Below are 17,744 nucleotides of genomic sequence, written 5' to 3'. Positions count from 1 at the left end.
CAGGGGCAGGAATGGTTACTTCAAATGCCAGGATTTAGATTTTTCAGAAAGGACAGGGAGGGAGGCAAAAGAGGTGGGGGCGTGGCACTGTTGATTAGAGCTAGTGTCACCGCTGCAGAAAAGGAGGGATTGTTTACGGACTGTCTGTGGATGGAAGTTAGGAACAGGAAGGGGTCAATGACCCTACTGGGTGTTTTTTATAGACCATCCAATAGTAACAGGGACATCGAGGAGCAGATAGGGAGACAGATTCTGGAGAGGTGTAATAATAACAGGGTTGTTGTGGTGGGAGATTTTAATTTCCCAAATATCGATTGGCATCTCCCAAGACCGTGGGGTTTAGATAGGGTGGAGTTTGTTAGGTGCATTCAGGAAGGTTTCTTGACACAATATGTAGATAAGCCTAAAAGAGGAGAGGCTGTACTTGATCTGGTATTGTGAAATGAACCCGGTCAGGTGTCAGATCTCTCAGTGGGAGATCACAATTTTATCTCCTTTACCATAGTATTGGAGAGGGATTGGAACAGACAAGTTAGGAAAGTGTTTAATTGGAGTAAGGGGAAATATTAAGCTATCAGGCAGGAACTTGGAAGCATAAATTGGAAACGTTCTCAGGGATACGTATGGAAGAAATGTTCAGAGGATATTTGTGTGGAGTTCTGCATAGGTGCGTTCCAATAAGACAGGGAAACGATGGTAGAGTACAGAACCGTGGTGTACAAAGGCTGTTGTAAATCTAGTCAAGAAGAAAAGAAAAGCTACGAAAAGTCCAAAAAACTAGGTAACGATAGAGATCTAGAAGATTATAAGGCTAGCAGGAAGGAGCTTATGAATGAAATTAGGAGGGTCAGAAGGGGCCATGAGAAGGCCTTGGCGGACAGGATTCAGGAAAACCCCAAGGCATTTTACAAGTATGTGAAGAGCAAGAGGATAAGACGTGAGAGAATAGGACCAATCAAGTGTGACAGTGGAAAAGTGTGTCTGGAACCAGAGGAGATAGCAGAAGTACTTAATGAATACTTTGATTCAGTACTCACTATGGAAAAGGATCTTGGCAATTGCAGGGATGACTTACAGTGGACTGAAAAGCTTGAGCATGTAGATAGTAAGAAAGAGGATGTACTGGAGCTTTTGGAAAGCATCAAGTTGGATAAGTTGCAGGGCCCAGATGAGATGTACCCCAGGCTACTGTGGGAGGCGAGGGAGGAGATTGCTGAGTCTCTGGCGATGATCTTTGCATGATCAATGGGGATGGGAGATGTTCTGGAGGATTGGAGGGTTGCGGATGTTGTTCCCTTATTCAAGAAAGGGAGTAGAGATAGCCCAGGAAATTATAGACCAGTGAGTCTTACTTCAGTGGTTGGTAAGTTGATGGAGAAGATCCTGAGAGGCAGGATTTATGAACATTTGGAGAGGCATAATATGATTAGAAATAGTCAGCATGGCTTTGTCAAAGGCAGGTCATGCCTTACGAGCCTGATTGAATTTTTTGGGGATGTGACTAAACACATTGATGAAGGTAGAGCCATAGTTGTAGTGTATATGAATTTTAGAAAGGCATTTGATAAGGTACCCCATGCAAGGCTTATTGAGAAAGTAAGGAGGCATGGGATCCAAGGGGACATTGATTTGTGGATCCAGAATTGGCTTGCCCACAGAAGGCAAAAAGTGGTTATAGATGGGTCATATTCTGCATGGAGGTCGATGGCCAGTGGTGTGCCTCAGGGATCTGTTCTGGAACCCCTACTCTTCATGATTTTATAAATTATCTTGATGAGGAAGTGGAGAGATGGGTTAGTAAATTTGCTGATGACACAAAGGTTGGGGGTGTTGTGAATAATGTGGAGGGCTGTCAGAGTTTACAGCGGGACATTGATAGGATGCAAAACCAGGCTGAGAAGTGGCAGGTGGAGTTCAACACAGATAAGTGTGAGGTGGTTCATTTTGGTAGGTGAAATATGATGGCAGAATATAGTATTAATGGTAAGACTCTTGGCAGTGTGGAGGATCAGAGGGAACTTGGGGTTCGAGTCCATAGGACACTCAAAGCTGCTGCGCAGGTTGACTCTGTGGTTAAGAAAGCATACGGTGCATTGGCCTTCATCAATCATGAGATTGAGTTTTAGAGCCGAGAGGTAATGTTGCAGCCATATAGGACCCTGGTCATACCCCAGTTGGAGTACTGTGCTCAGTTCTGGTCACCTCACTACAGGAAGGACCTGGAAACCATCCAAAGGGTGCAGAGGAGATTTAGAAGGATGTTGCCTGGATTGGGGAGCATACCTTATGAGAATAGGTTGAGTGAACTCGGTCTTTTCTCCTTGGAGTGATAGAGGATGAGAGGTGAGCTGTTAGAGGTGTACAAGATGAGAGGCATTGATCGTGTGGATAGTCAGAGGCTTTTTCCCAGGGCTGAAATGGCTAACACGAGAGGGCACAGTTTTAAGGTGCTTGGAAGCAGGTACAGAGAGAGGTCAGAGGTAAGTTTTTTACACAGAGAGTGGTGAGTGCGTGGAATGGGCTGCCGGCGACGGTGGTGGAGGCAGATATGATAGGGTCTTTTAAGAGACTCCTGGATAGGTACATGGAACTTTGAAAAATAGAGAGCTATTTCTAGGTAATCCTAGGTAATTTCTAAGGTAAGGATATGTTCAGTACAGCTTTGTGGGCTGAAGGGCCTGTATTGTGCTGTAGGCTTGCTATGTTTCTATAAATCTGTGACCATTGAAAACTTCAGATTGAGATCATGGAAGGCATTGAGTGACCATCTCCTGTATTAGCTCAGAATCAGACTACTAGGTAATGAAAGAATGCAATTAACACACATCAAAGTTGCTGGTGAATGCAGCAGGCCAGGCAGCATCTCTAGGAAGAGGTACAGTTGATGTTTCAGGCTGAGACCCTTCGTCAGGGTCTCGGCCTGAAACGTTGACTGTACCTCTTCCTAGAGATGTTGCCTGGCCTCCTGCGTTCACCAGCAACTTTGCTGTGTGTTGCTTGAATTTCCAGCATCTGCAGAATTCCTGTTGTTTGCGTTAAAGAATGCAATTGATGTTTTTTAAATAAATATGTACCTTTGGAGCATACCCACCATGAGTGGGAAGAGTTAGATAAAAGGTTGGCGCAGTATGCCAGCTGAGCCTGTTACCGTGCTGTATCTCAAAGTAACATGGGCTGAAGGGCCTATACTGTGCTCTGTGTTCTACGAACTTAATGAATTGATATTAGTATCCAGTTTTTTTGTAATTATTGGTCCAATTTTACAGTTTATTTTTTCAGAGGGTCAATCTCTTGCAACGATTTTACTTGTGGTGTTGGCTGACGATATCCCAGAGGGAGCCGAGTTTGTGACTATAATGCTTGTAAATGTCACCACTGTGGATGTGCGAGACCAAGCTAAAGGCGCAACCATTGATTCCAGCAAAAGGAATGGCATCCTGACAGTTCTCCCTAATGACTCGCCCTATGGTGTGATCAGCTGGCACAGAAACTCTCACAACGTCTCCCTGCAGGAACCTGAATGTAAGTTTTGTGTAGTGCCTGTTGAGGATGAATCATCTTGCAGTTTCAATCACCTCGGGACTATGCTGATCCTTGATTGTTCACCGCTATCCCTGGGGACAGACTCAGACTCCCGACTGAAACATGCCTTGGGGAAACCCTATGGTGTGTCCCTGGGGTCAGAAGTGGTGAAGTTAGAACATAAAATAGTACAGCACAGTACAGACCCTTCGGCCCTCATTGTTGTGCTGACCCTCAAACCCTGCCTCCCATATAACCCCCCCACCTTAAATTCCTCCATATACCAGCCTAGTAGTCCCTTAAATTTCACTAGTGTATCTGCCTCCACCACTGACTCAGGCAGTGTATTCCACGCACCAACCACTCTCTGAACTTCCTACCCCTTACCTTAAAGCCATGTTCTCTTGTATTGAGCAGTGGTGCCCTGGGGACGAGGCGCTGACTATCCACTCTATCTATTCCTCTTAATATCTTGTATACCTCTATCATGTCTCCTCTCAACCTCCTTCTCTCAAAAGAGTAAAGCCCTAGCTCCCTTAATCTCTGATCATAATGCATACTCTCTAAACCAGGTAGCATCCTGGTAAATTTCCTCTGTACCCTTTCCGATGCTTCCACATCCTTCCTATAGTGAGGTGACCAGAACTGGACACAGTACTCCAAGTGTGGCCTAACCAGAGTTTTATAGAACTGCATCATTACCTTGCGACTCTTAAACTCTATCCCTCAACTTATGAAAGCTAACACCCCATAAGCGTTCTTAACTACCCTATCTACCTGTGAGGCAACTTTCAGGGATCTGTGGACATGTACCCCCAGATCCCTCTGCTCCTCCACACTACCAAGTATCCTGCCATTTACTTTGTACTCTGCCTTGGAGTTTGTCCTTTCAAAGTGTACCACCTCACACTTCTCCAGGTTGAACTCCATCTGCCACTTCTCAGCCCATTTCTGCAACCTATCAATGTCTCTCTGCAATCTTCGACAATCCCCTACATTATCTACAACACCACCAACTTTTGTGTCGTCTGCAAACTTGCCAACCCACCCTTCTACCCAAACATCCAAGTCGTCAATAAAAATCACGAAAAGTAGAGGTACCAGAACAGATCCTTGTTGGACACCACTAGTCACAATCCTCCAATCTGAATGTACTCCCTCCACCACGACCCTCTGCCTTCTGCAGGCAAGCCAATTCTGAATCCACCTGGCCAAACTTCCCTGGATCCCATGCCTTCTGACTTTCTGAATAAGCCCACCGTGTGGAGCCTTGTCAAATGCCTTACTAAAATCCATATAGATCACATCCACTGCACCACCCTCATCTATATGCCTGGTCACCTCCTCAAAGTACTCTATCAGGCTTGTTAAACATGATCTGCCCTTCACAAAGCCATGCTGACTGTCCCTGATCAGACCATGATTCTCTAAATGCCCAGAGATCCTATCTCTAAGAATCTTTTCCAACAGCTTTCCCACCATAGACATAATGCTCACTGTCTATAATTACCCGGACTATCCCTACTACCCTTTTTGAACAAGGGGACAACATTCGCCTCCCTCCAATCCCGCTACCATTCCCGTGGACAACGAGGACATAAAGATCCTAGCCAGAGGCTCAGCAATCTCTTACCTCGCCTCATGGAGCAGCCTGGGGAATATTCAGTTAGGTCCCGGGGACTTATGTATTTTAATAACTCCAACACCTCCTGCGCCTTAATATCAACTTCACTCATATTGTCCTTACCATCATCAAATTCCCTCTCATTGGTGAATACCGAAGAGAAGTATTCATTGAGGACCTCGCTCACTTCCACGGCCTCCAAGCACATCTTCCCACCTTTATCTCTAATCGGTCCTACCTTCACTCCTGTCATCCTTTTGTTCTTCACATAATTGTTCTCAGACTTGTGACCGAAACATTCCTTGGGAAACTATGCTTCTGAGTACTTTGTCCCAAGTGGGTTGAAATATTCCCTGTGGAAGGTTTCCCAGGGCAGAAGTGGCTAACATGAGGGGGAATAATTTATGGTGATTGGAGGGAAGTACTGAGGAGATGACAGAGAGTGGTGAGTGTGTGGAACGCGCTGGGAGGGTGGTAGTAGAGGCACATATATTTATGAGTAACACACACAAAATGCTGGAGGAACTCAGCAGGCCAGGCAGCATCTTATGTTTTGAACTATAAGAAACACTTAAGGAATATTTAAGAAATGCTTAGATAGGCACACGAATGACAGAAAAATCGAGGGTTATGTCGGATGGAAGGGTTAGATTGATATTAGAATAGGTTATAAGGTAGGCACAACATTGTGGGCTGAAGGGCCTGTACTGTGCTGTATCATTCTACGTTCTGTCTTGGTAAAGTACAAAATTAATAGGATTTTGTTAGCAAATGCATGTTCATTTTGAAATATAAATATATATATTGTAGCCTGGGAAAAAAACACACTCAGGTCAACCAATACTTTTTCAAGCAACACATACAAAATGCTGGAGACATCGACTGTACTTTTTTCCATAGATGCTGCCTGGCCTTTTCGTCAGCTTACCTGCTTCTGATGATCTTTCATTGTTGACACTAGAAGTACAGCTGTTTTAATTGCTTGGTCCTGTCACATTTATGGATGCTGGTGATATAAAATGAGTTTATTTGCCTGCATACAAAATATACATTACTGAATAATGAGAGGGCAGTTGTAAATCCTGTTCTCGATGATTTAAGAGAGCATTGTCTTGAATTTTACCCGAAGAAATTATACTTCTGCTACAGAGTGGTTTATATTTCTTATTTTGTGTAGGTGGTTGTTGGACTGTTTTGCAACTAATTTGTTATTTCTGTTGAATGTGTTGTCAAATAAAACCAAAATACTTCTTTCAGAAACTTACCTTAATAAGTAGACAAACGTAATGATAATTTTAAACTGTTTTTGTCTTTTTGCAGCTGATTCAACTGATGTCACTTTAACTATAATTCGTGAAGAAGGATTTATGGGTGATGTTATTGTTCAGTACCGCACAAAACCAAATCTTTTCCTTCCACTTGTCAATCAAGCAACTGAAAATGAAGACTATAACAGCAGCCATGGCACAGTCATTTTAAAGGAAAACAGCACACAGGCTTTGATTAGATTTACAATATTTCCCGTAAGTTTCTTAAAGCACATGAATTTATTTATTTCTTTATTTAGCGATACCGCACGGAATAGGCGCTTCTGGCCCTCCATGCTGCGCAGCCCGGTAATCCCCGAATTAACCCTAAAGTAAACATAGGGCAATTTACAATGGCCAATTAACCTACTAACTAGTACGTCTTTGGAAACTGGAGCACCCGGAGAAAACGGACAGAGGATGCCAGGATTGAACTCCGAATTCCAAGCTGTGACATTGTCATGGTAACTGCTGTGCTACTGTGGCACCTAAAGCACCACTAGTTCTAAAGCATTTACTGCCGGTTGTTGTTATTCCTGCTACATAACTGTGGGTAATTCTGCAATAAGAAACGTGGGTGAGATGCTATACTAAATGCTTCTGGTGACTCTACATCAATTTATTAACCACATTGGGTTATATTTTATGCTCATTTCTGGCAGTAGGATAAAGATTAGCTATATTTATTTGTCACATATACTGTACTGTGTAATAGTCTTAGGCACATATATATACTGTAGCTAGGGTACCTAGGACTTTTGCACAGTGCTGTATTTGTCAACGTAGATTGGAGAGCAAGTTTGTAAATCTGGCAGGAGGTAAGGAAGTTGGGAAGGGTGAGGGTAGAGTGCCGTGGGAGGGGTGTGGGACAGATGGCAGAGAAGGAGTGCCAGGATGAGAGGACAGCGTAGGTGCAGACTCCCCCAGCACTGAGATCAGGCAAGGTCATTTGAATCCAAATAAATGGTTTACTGATCAGTACAGAATTTGTCTCTGATACTTCCCACTCCCTCCCCTCTCCCTTCCACTTTTCCCAACCATGATTCCCCTCTTCCTGCCTCCTTCCCACTCTCAGAACCATATCAGAATCAGGCTTATCATCACTCACATGTCATCAAATTTGTTCTTTCTTTTTGTGGCAGCAATACAGTGCGATACATAAAATTACCACAGTCCTGTGCAAAAGTCGTAGGTACCCTAGCTATATATACATGAGCCCGAGACTTACACAGTACTATCCATACCACAAAATGCAAAAAATTGTATCCACAACCAGCAAAGTCTAACAATTTAATGTGGGTGGCCACCAGTGGTGCTACCCCATCTGGTGGCAGTGTAGCTTGCCCGCCAATTACTAACCCTAGCCCGTACTTATTTGGAATATGAAAGGACACAGGAGCACCTGGAGGAAACCCGCACGATCATAGGGAGAACATACAATCTCCTTACAGACAACGGTAGGATTTCAAGCCAGTTGCTGGTATGGTGAAGCGTTACATTAACTGCTACGCTGTTGTGCAGAACAAGGAAGCATTTCTAACCTGAGATGGGAATCAAAAATTTTGAATGCTAAACAGAGTGCAAGCCTAGGACTAACTAGAAACTGATAGGTTTCTGGGTAGGGGAGGGAAGGATGAAGTAAGAAGCTGGGAGGTAATAGGCCCTTTACCCTTTACCCTTTCCACCTATCACCTTTGCGCTTCATTCCCCTCCCCCACCCACCTGGCTTCATCTTTTACTTTCTAATTTATACTCCTTACCCTTACCCCACCTTCTTATTCTGGCATCTTCCCTTTTCCTTTCCAGTCCTGAAGAGGGGTCTCAAACCAAAACATCAACTGTTTCTTCCTCTCCAGAGATGCTGCCCAACCTGTTGAGTTCCTCCAGCATTTTGTGTGTGTGTTACTCTGGATTTCCAACATCTGCAGAATCTCTTGAGTTCAGTCTGTTTTGAGTTCAGACTCAGAAGGCTGAACAGCCTGATTCTGCTCCTATGTTTTATTATCCAATGGATGTTTAAGAGACTCTTAGTTAGGCACATGGATAAAAGAAAAATTAGGGGTACAGAACGGCTAGATTGATTGTGAAGTACGGTAGGCTTATATAGATTGACCCAACATCATGGGCTGAAGGATCCGTACTGTGCCATAATGTTCTATGCTCTATTTTCTAAATAACCTTTAACAGCATCATTACAACAAAGACATCATGTCTTTATTTAATTAAGTAACACATTTGAGAATGAAAGGCGTATAAGGTGATAATTCTGCTCCTATATCTTGGTGGTCTTATGATAAGAGACATAGATTGAGTGGACAGCAGGAGACATTTTCCAAGGGTAGAAATGGGTATTACAAAGAGGCCTAATTTTAAGGTAATTGGAGGAAAGTATGGTGGGGGGGGGGAAGTCTGAGGTAAGTATGGGGGTGGGGGAAGTCTGAGGTAGGTATGGGGGAAGTCTGAGGTAGGTATGGGGGGAAGTCTGAGGTAGGTATGAGGGGGACGTCTGAGGTAGGTATGGAGGGGGGTCTGAGGTAAGTAAGGTGGGAAGTCTGAGGTAGGTATGGAAGAAGTCTGAGGTAGGTTTAGGGTGAAGTCTGAGGTAGGTATGGGGGGAGTCTGATGTAGGTATGGGGGGAGTCTGAGGTAGGTATGGGGGGAAGTCTGAGGTAGGTATGGGGGAAGTCTGAGGTAGGTATGGGGGAAGTCTAACGTAGGTATGGGGGGGAAGTCTGAGGTAGCTATGAGGGGGAAGTCTGAGGTAGGTATGGGAGGAAGTTTGAGGTAAGTATGGTGGGAAGTCTGAGGTAGGTATGGGGGAAGTCTGAGGTAGGTATAGGGTGAAGTCTGAGGTAGGTATGGTGGGAAGTCTGAGGTAGGTATGGGGGAAGTCTGAGGTAGGTATAGGGTGAAGTCTGAGGTAGGTATGGGGGGAATCTGAGGTAGGTATTTGGTGAGTCTGAGGTAGGTATGGGGGGAAGTCTGAGGTAGGTATGGGGGAAGTCTGAGGTAGGTATGGGGGGGAAGTCTGAGGTAGGTACGGGAGGAAGTCTGGGGTAGGTATGGGGGGAAGTCTGGAGTAGGTATGGGGGGAAGTCTGGAGTAGGTATGGTGGAGAGTCTGGAGTAAGTATGGGGGAAGTCTGAGGTAGGTATGGGGGGAAGTCTAAGGTAGGTATGGGGGGGAAGTCTGAGGTAGGTACGGGAGGAAGTCTGAGGTAAGTATGGGGGAAGTCTGAGGTAGGTATAGGGTGAAGTCTGAGGTAGGTATAGGGTGAAGTCTGAGGTAGGTATGGGGGGAATCTGAGGTAGGTATGGGGGAGTCTGAGGTAGGTATGGGGGGAAGTCTGAGGTAGGTATGGGGGGAAGTCTGAGGTAGGTATGGGGGAAGTCTGAGGTAGGTATGGGGGAAGTCTGAGGTAGGTATGGGGGAAGTCTAACGTAGGTATGGGGGGAAGTCTGAGGTAGCTATGAGGGGGAAGTCTGAGGTAGGTATGGGAGGAAGTTTGAGGTAAGTATGGTGGGAAGTCTGAGGTAGGTATGGGGGAAGTCTGAGGTAGGTATAGGGTGAAGTCTGAGGTAGGTATGGTGGGAAGTCTGAGGTAGGTATGGGGGAAGTCTGAGGTAGGTATAGGGTGAAGTCTGAGGTAGGTATGGGGGGAATCTGAGGTAGGTATGGGGGGAGTCTGAGGTAGGTATGGGGGGAAGTCTGAGGTAGGTATGGGGGAAGTCTGAGGTAGGTATGGGGGGGAAGTCTGAGGTAGGTACGGGAGGAAGTCTGGGGTAGGTATGGGGGGAAGTCTGGAGTAGGTATGGGGGGGAAGTCTGGAGTAGGTATGGTGGAGAGTCTGGAGTAAGTATGGGGGAAGTCTGAGGTAGGTATGGGGGGAGTCTGGGGTAGGTATGGGGGGGACGTCTGAGGTAGGTATGGGGGGAAGTCTAAGGTAGGTATGGGGGGGAAGTCTGAGGTAGGTACGGGAGGAAGTCTGAGGTAAGTATGGGGGAAGTCTGAGGTAGGTATAGGGTGAAGTCTGAGGTAGGTATAGGGTGAAGTCTGAGGTAGGTATGGGGGGAATCTGAGGTAGGTATGGGGGGAAGTCTGAGGTAGGTATGGGGGAAGTCTGAGGTAGGTATGGGGGGGAAGTCTGAGGTAGGTATGGGGGGAAGTCTGGGGTAGGTATGGGGGGAAGTCTGGGGTAGGTATGGTGGAGAGTCTGGAGTAAGTATGGGGGAAGTCTGAGGTAGGTATGGGGGGAGTCTGGGGTAGGTATGGGGGGGACGTCTGAGGTAGGTATGGAGGGAAGTCTGAGGTAGGTATGGGGGGAATCTGAGGTAGGTATGGGGGAAGTCTGGGGTAGGTATGGGGGGGAAGTCTGAGGTAGGTATGGGGGAAGTCTGAGGTAGGTATGGGGGGGAAGTCTAAGGTAGGTATGGGGGGGAAGTCTGAGGTAGGTATGGGAGGAAGTCTGAGGTAAGTATGGGGGAAGTCTGAGGTAGGTATAGGGTGAAGTCTGAGGTAGGTATAGGGGGAAGTCTGAGGTAGGTATAGGGTGAAGTCTGAGGTAGGTATGGGGGGAATCTGAGGTAGGTATGGGGGGAGTCTGAGGTAGGTATGGGGGGGAAGTCTGAGGTAGGTATGGGAGGAAGTCTGAGGTAAGTATGGGGGAAGTCTGAGGTAGGTATAGGGTGAAGTCTGAGGTAGGTATAGGGTGAAGTCTGAGGTAGGTATAGGGTGAAGTCTGAGGTAGGTATGGGGGGAATCTGAGGTAGGTATGGGGGGAGTCTGAGGTAGGTATGGGGGGAAGTCTGAGGTAGGTATGGGGGAAGTCTGAGGTAGGTATGGGGGAAGTCTGAGGTAGGTATGGGGGGAAGTCTGAGGTAGGTATGGGGGGAAGTCTGGGGTAGGTATGGGGGGAAGTCTGGGGTAGGTATGGTGGAGAGTCTGGAGTAAGTATGGGGGAAGTCTGAGGTAGGTATGGGGGGAGTCTGGGGTAGGTATGGGGGGACGTCTGAGGTAGGTATGGAGGGAAGTCTGAAGTAGGTATGGGGGGAATCTGAGGTAGGTATGGGGGAAGTCTGGGGTAGGTATGGGGGGAAGTCTGTGGTAGGTATGGTGGGGAGTCTGAGGTAGGTATGGGGGGGAGTCTGAGGTAGGTATGGGGGGGAGTCTGAGGTAGGTATGGAGGGAAGTCTGAGGTAGGTATGCGGGGGAAGTCTAAGGTATGTTTTTACACAGAGTGGTGGTTACATGGAATGCCCTGCCAGGGTAGTGGTAGAGGCCGATACATTAGGGACATTTAAGAAACTCTTAGATGTATTGTAGATTTGTGTATCATTGGTTCTGTTATGGTTATTATTCTATGGAGTTATTGAGTATGCACCCAAGAAAATGAATCTCAGGGTTGTACAGTATATGGTGACATATATGTATGTACTTTGATAATAAAGTTACTTTGAACTTTGAACTTAGCTGTCAGATACACTATTCTTTCATTCCATGGATGATAGAAAAATGGAGGGCTATGTGGAAGGGAAGGGTTAAGGTGATCTTAGAGTCAGGTTGGCATAACATTGTGGGTGAATGGCCTGTTGTGTGCTGTACTGTTCTATCTTCTATGAACCCCTTTCCCCATTGAATCCCAGCTAAAAATGGAGCTGTATTTCTCTGAGAAGTTTGTCCTTCAACAGTGATGCCCCCACAGGTGTGCTCTTAGATAGGCACCTGAAATCCCCAGGCACCCACATATCCGTTCCACGCACTGTCCTCTACCAAGGGAGAATAAAACGTCAGTTCTAATGGAATGGAAAACAGCAATGGCTTTTATGCAGCTGCAGTTCTGAAAATGCAGTGTCTGTGACATTAAATCTGAGTCGGCTGCGGTCGGGTGCTTCCAATGCATTGGCAAGTTGGCGGCACTTGGAGGTTCATGGCAGGGAGAGTTTCTTCCTTCTACCGTCTTCGTGAGATGATGAGTCTATCGGGACTTTGAGACTTTTTTTTTTACCGTGCCCATGGTCTGCTCTTTACGGTATTGATTTGCACTGTTGTAACTATATGTTATAATTATGTGGTTTTGTCAGTTTTAGTCTTGGTTTATCCTGTGTGTCTGTGATATCATTCTGGAGGAACATTGTATCATTTTTAATGCATGCATTTCTAAATGACAATAAATGAGAACTGAGTGTCCTCATAATCTAATCTAATCTAATCTAATCTAATAAACCAATTTTGTATGACATTGAGAACATAGAACAGTACAGTATGTTTAGAAACTGAGGGGGATCTCATTGAAACCTATCAAATATTGGGAGGTCTGGATACAGTGGACATGGAGAACATGATTCCTATAGTGGGTGATTCCTACAGCACCAGAGACACAGCCTTAGAATTTAGAACAGAGATGAGGAGGAATTTATTTAGCCAGGGGGTGGTGAATCTGTGGAATTATTTGCTGTAGATGACTGTGGAGGCCTCGTCATTGGGTATATTTAAAACAGAGGTTGATAGGTTCATGTTTAGTCAGAATATCAAAGATTACACGGAGAGGGCAGGAGAATTGGGTTAAAAATACTCCAGATATTGCCTAACCAGAGTTTTATAAAATTGCAACATAACCTCCTGATTTTTGAACTCAATGCCTCGACTGAGCATTCTATAAGCCTTCTTAACTACCTTATTGACCTGTGTAGCCATTTTCAAGGAGCTATGAACTTGGATCTCTCTGCCCAGCAACACTGTTAGGGACCTTGCCATGCATTTGTCCTACAGAGTTGCAACACCACACTTTTATCTGAGTTAAATGCCACCTGCCATTTCTCAGCCATATCTGCAACTGGTCTATATCATCCTATATTTATCGCCAATCTTCTACACTATTCACAGCTCCACCAATCCTGATATCGTATGCATTTTCATCCAGGTCATTTACATACAGCCAAGGTCCCAGCACAGATCCCTGCAGAACTCCACTAATTACAGTCCTCCAGTTCGAATAAGTACCTTCGACACTCCTCTCTGTCTTCCCTGCATAAGCCAGTTCTGAATCCTAAGGAACCAATTCGCCGCTGCTCCCATGCATCTTAATCTTCTGGATTAGCCTCCCATGAAGGACTTTGTCAAACACCTTACTAAAATCCCTGTGGACAACATCCACTGCCCTACCCTTATCAACCTCTCTCATCACCTTGTCCAAAACCTCAGTCAAATTGGTAAGGCACAGACTGCCGCACACAAAGCCATGCTGGCTCTCCCTAATTAGGTCATGGGTTTCTAAATGCACGTATATACTATCCCGAAGAATGCTCTCCAGCAATTTCCCTACAGCTGACGTGAGACCCGTTGCTCTATAGCTCCCAGGATTTTCCCTTGTTCCCTTCTTAAATAGAAATACAACATTAGCCTCTCGCCTGTCCTCCGGGACTTCGCCTGTGGCTAAGGAGGACACAAACGTACTGGTTAAGGCCCCAGCAATCTCGTCTCCTGCATCCTGGGGTAAATCTCATTACACCCTGGGGACTTACCCACCTTAATACTACTTAGGAGGCCCAACACTTCCGCTTCCCTGATCTCTAATCACCCTAACATATTAAAAGACTCAGCACTGATCTCCTGGTCCTCCATATCTTTTTCCTTGGTAAATACTGAAGCAAAGTACTCAATAAGAATCGCACTCACATTCTCTGCATCCAAGCAAATGTTCCCCCCTTTATTCTTGAGTAGTCTCACCCTCTCCCCTGTTATCTTTTTGCTCTTGATGTATGTATAGAATGCCTTGGGATTCACTTTAATCCTATTTACCGAGGACTTTTCATGGCCCCTCCTGGCTTTCCTAATTCCCTTCTGACTTCCTTTCTGACTTCTTTATACTCATGGGCTTTATTTGATCTTAATTTCTGAATCTTTACATACTTTTCCTTTTCCTTCTTGACTAAATTCATTACCTCTCTGGACATCCAAGGTTCTCTTAGTTTTCCATCCCTGTCCTTCCTTCTAAAAGGAACATACCTTTCCTGTCCTCTACAATTGATCTTTAAACACCCTCCACATGTCTGATGTGGACTTGCCAGAGAAAACGAGTTCTCAGTTAACACTTCTTAGTTCCTGTCTAATGCTCTCTTAATTTGCTCTACTCTAATTTAAAACTTTCTCACAAGGACCCAGCTATCCTTATCTATAGCTATCCTGAAAGTTAAGGAGTTGTGTCACTCTTCCCTATCTGCTCACCCACTGAAATGTCAGTCACCTGTTTCTCAGTGTCCTGGTGGCTATGGGGGGTGGGGTTTGCTCTGTAGTTCAATCCCATCAGTGTGATTGCACCCTTCCTATTTCTGAGTTCTACCCAAATGGGCTCAGTGTCTGGCCCCTCCATTCTGTCTCCTGAGTGCAGCTGTGATATTGTCTCTGATTTGTAGAGCAACTCCACCCCCTCTTTTAACTCCTCCTCTATCTTTTCTAAAACATCAACAACCTAGTACAATAATCACCCATTCCTGCCTCTCTCTCTCTCAACTAAATTTCAGCCATGGCTACAACAACATCGTTCCATGTATTGGTCCATACTCTAAATTCATCACCCATAATACTCCTAGCATTAAAATATACACACTTCAAACTATCCGACCCATCATACCTGTTATTTCGATTTTGCCTTTCAATACTTTCCCTAACATCTACCTTCTGGTCTGATCCTTCCCTTACTGACCAGCCCACTGTAAAACTAGTTTAAACTCTCTTCAGTAGCATCAGCAAAGCTCCTGGCCGGATACTGATTCCCCTCCAGCTGAGGGGGTTAATAAATTGGCCATAATGGAATGGCAGAGCAGACTTAATGTGCTGAATGGCCAATTCTGCTCCTATGACTTGTGGTGATAATGTCTAAAGTATGGACCTTTTGCCCATAGCATCGTGCTGACCTATATAATGCTTGTTTTGGATCTTATTAGAATTTATTTTTCTTCTTATTCAAGGACAACATTCCTGAATTACATGAAAGCTTTCTAGTTAACATTACTGATGTGAAACTGATTGATGCTACACATGTTGGAGGAAAGCCCAGAGTGAAGCATTTGCAAATGGAGCTTGCGGAAGTAACGATCAGAGAAAACGATGACCCCAGAGGAATCATTCATTTCAACACGACAAGGGTATAATTTATTCTGTAATTTATACACGATTGCTCATTGAAATGCCACACCTAACTAACCAAAGGCTATTGAGTATGTTTCACTAATCAAATGCTTTAGTAATTGAGCTGAATTATTGTTCTACAATAATTGATCAAAACCGCCCAACGCAGCACTGGCATCACCCTATCCTCCATCAAGGACATATACACAGAAAGGTGCCAGGAAAAGACCAGTAACGTCATGAAGAATCCCACCCACTCTGCTGATAGACTCTTTGTCCCACTCCCATCATAGAGGAGGCCAAATAGCATCCAATCCAAGCTCATGGCAAATGCCAAAGGTGCCATCACAACAGACAGAAACTTGAGACAGTGCAGGAGTTTAAGTACCTGGGGGCAATCACCAGTGATGAAGGATCAAGACCAGAAGTCCTGACAAGAACCGCACAGACAATGACTGCACTATCCAAACTCAAGACAATATGGAGGGACAGCAACATCACCATGAAGTACAAGATCAGACTCCCACGTGCATTGGTATTCTACATCTTCCTGTACGCATGCGAGACATGGACCCTCACAGCAGAGCTACAGAGGAAGATACAGGCATTGGAAATGAGATGCTATCGCAACATCTTGGGCATCTCATGCTTGGACCACATCACAAACAAGCAGGACCATCCAGCACCACATTGGCCCCCATGAAGACCTTCTCACAATGGTGAAGAAAAGAAAGCTGAGATGGTACGGACACATAACAAGATTCAGTGGCCTTGCAAAGACCGTTCTACGAGGAACTGTGGAGGGAAAAAGATGGATGGACAACATTAAAGAATGGACAGGGAAAACATTTGCGGTGACCTAGGCTCTGGCACACAAATGCGACAGATGGAGCAGACTGGTTTAAAGCTTGTCATGATGGCGCCCCGACGACTCCACTGGGAGTTAAGGGCGCAAGGCAAGTCAAATCAGAGGTTGTTGAGTAGTGCGGCTTGAAGGACTGGAAGGTCCTATTTCACACTGAATCTCTATATAAGAAGTAAAATAAATATACTTTGTCAGTTTATGGTAAAGTGATTAATAATACTATATCTGTTAAATATTGCAGAATGATACCGATGCAGTTGTCGCTTATGAGATGGCCCCTCCAGGAAACCTGCTGAAGTTGCCAGTAATCCGTAGTGCTGGCAAATTTGGAGAAGTAACTGTACCTTGGGAAGCTCTGCCCAGTAGTGCCAGTTTCTCAGATTTTACACCGTCCAATGGAACTCTCACTTTTGCTGAAGGAATGGTAAGCTTTATTTCATGTGGTCTGAAATAGAAGTGGCAAGACTTTTGGCCCAATTAGTCTGTGTTGGTATTTCTCTTTCACTCTTTCATCCTAATCCCATACGCCTGCTTTTGTGAAATACTGTGGACTCTGGTTAATTGGGACACATCGGGACCAGTACAATTTGGCTTCTCCAATTAGCTGATGTTTAATGGAAATAGTTAAAAACGTCTAAAAAAAGACAGACTGTTGTTTAACTGAGTAAATACAGAATAAATTAACTGAAATACAGTATAAATTAGAACACTATCAATGCTACTACAGTCCTATAAAACTGTGTATTAGTTCCTAATCATTACTAACGGTAGAATTCAGTATACACTACCATCTTCATTTGATTGACTGTAAATGAACAAAATCAGTGCTGAAATCTGGTTGCAGATAGTAGACTGCCTTCGTACAATGCTATTGATAATTGCATCCTCCAATACTTCATTTTCGTTGCAACATTCAAGATAATTGTTGATACCTTCAAATTCTTCATAGGCCCAACTTGTTGAAGTAGTGAAATTGTTTTATTTTCACTCCTGGCCATTTCTGGCACTTACAGTGAGCAGAACAGTTCGGAGTTGTCTTACAGCTTATAACCCACTAAATATCAATGACAAAAATCATTGCTTTTTGAAGCACATGCATCTGATGCTGCTTAAAAACTGTTCACTCTAAGTACGGTGTAGGGTGTAACGGCCACACAAGTGCATGTGGCTGACACTAATTAAAAGCTGTTCAGAAACCGTCTCTTGACCCAGTTGAGCAGCATTGTGTGCCAAATAAATGAAGAGAATCCTGGCTATGTCGATTAGGGTTTGTTCTTTAAGAGTTGGCCCAAATAAGCTG

At 44.8% G+C, this 17,744-nt stretch overlaps 1 protein-coding gene across 1 annotated transcript in view; it reads left to right on the top strand.

Moving 5' to 3' along the window:
* Window positions 1-17,744, top strand: part of adgrv1 (adhesion G protein-coupled receptor V1) — a 514,329-nt gene that overhangs the window by 229,498 nt on the left and 267,087 nt on the right. Inside the window, exons 53-56 of the mRNA XM_063069242.1 lie at window positions 3,267-3,522; window positions 6,467-6,669; window positions 15,420-15,596; window positions 16,686-16,868. Coding sequence (XP_062925312.1) covers window positions 3,267-3,522; window positions 6,467-6,669; window positions 15,420-15,596; window positions 16,686-16,868 — 819 coding nt within the window. The remainder of the gene's footprint in view (window positions 1-3,266; window positions 3,523-6,466; window positions 6,670-15,419; window positions 15,597-16,685; window positions 16,869-17,744) is intronic.

This window comes from Mobula hypostoma, chromosome 16, assembly GCF_963921235.1.
Source record: "Mobula hypostoma chromosome 16, sMobHyp1.1, whole genome shotgun sequence".
Classification (NCBI taxonomy): Eukaryota; Metazoa; Chordata; class Chondrichthyes; order Myliobatiformes; family Myliobatidae; genus Mobula; species Mobula hypostoma.
The sequence above is the reverse complement of the archived record's forward strand: the minus strand, read 5'-3'. Positions and strand labels throughout refer to the sequence as shown.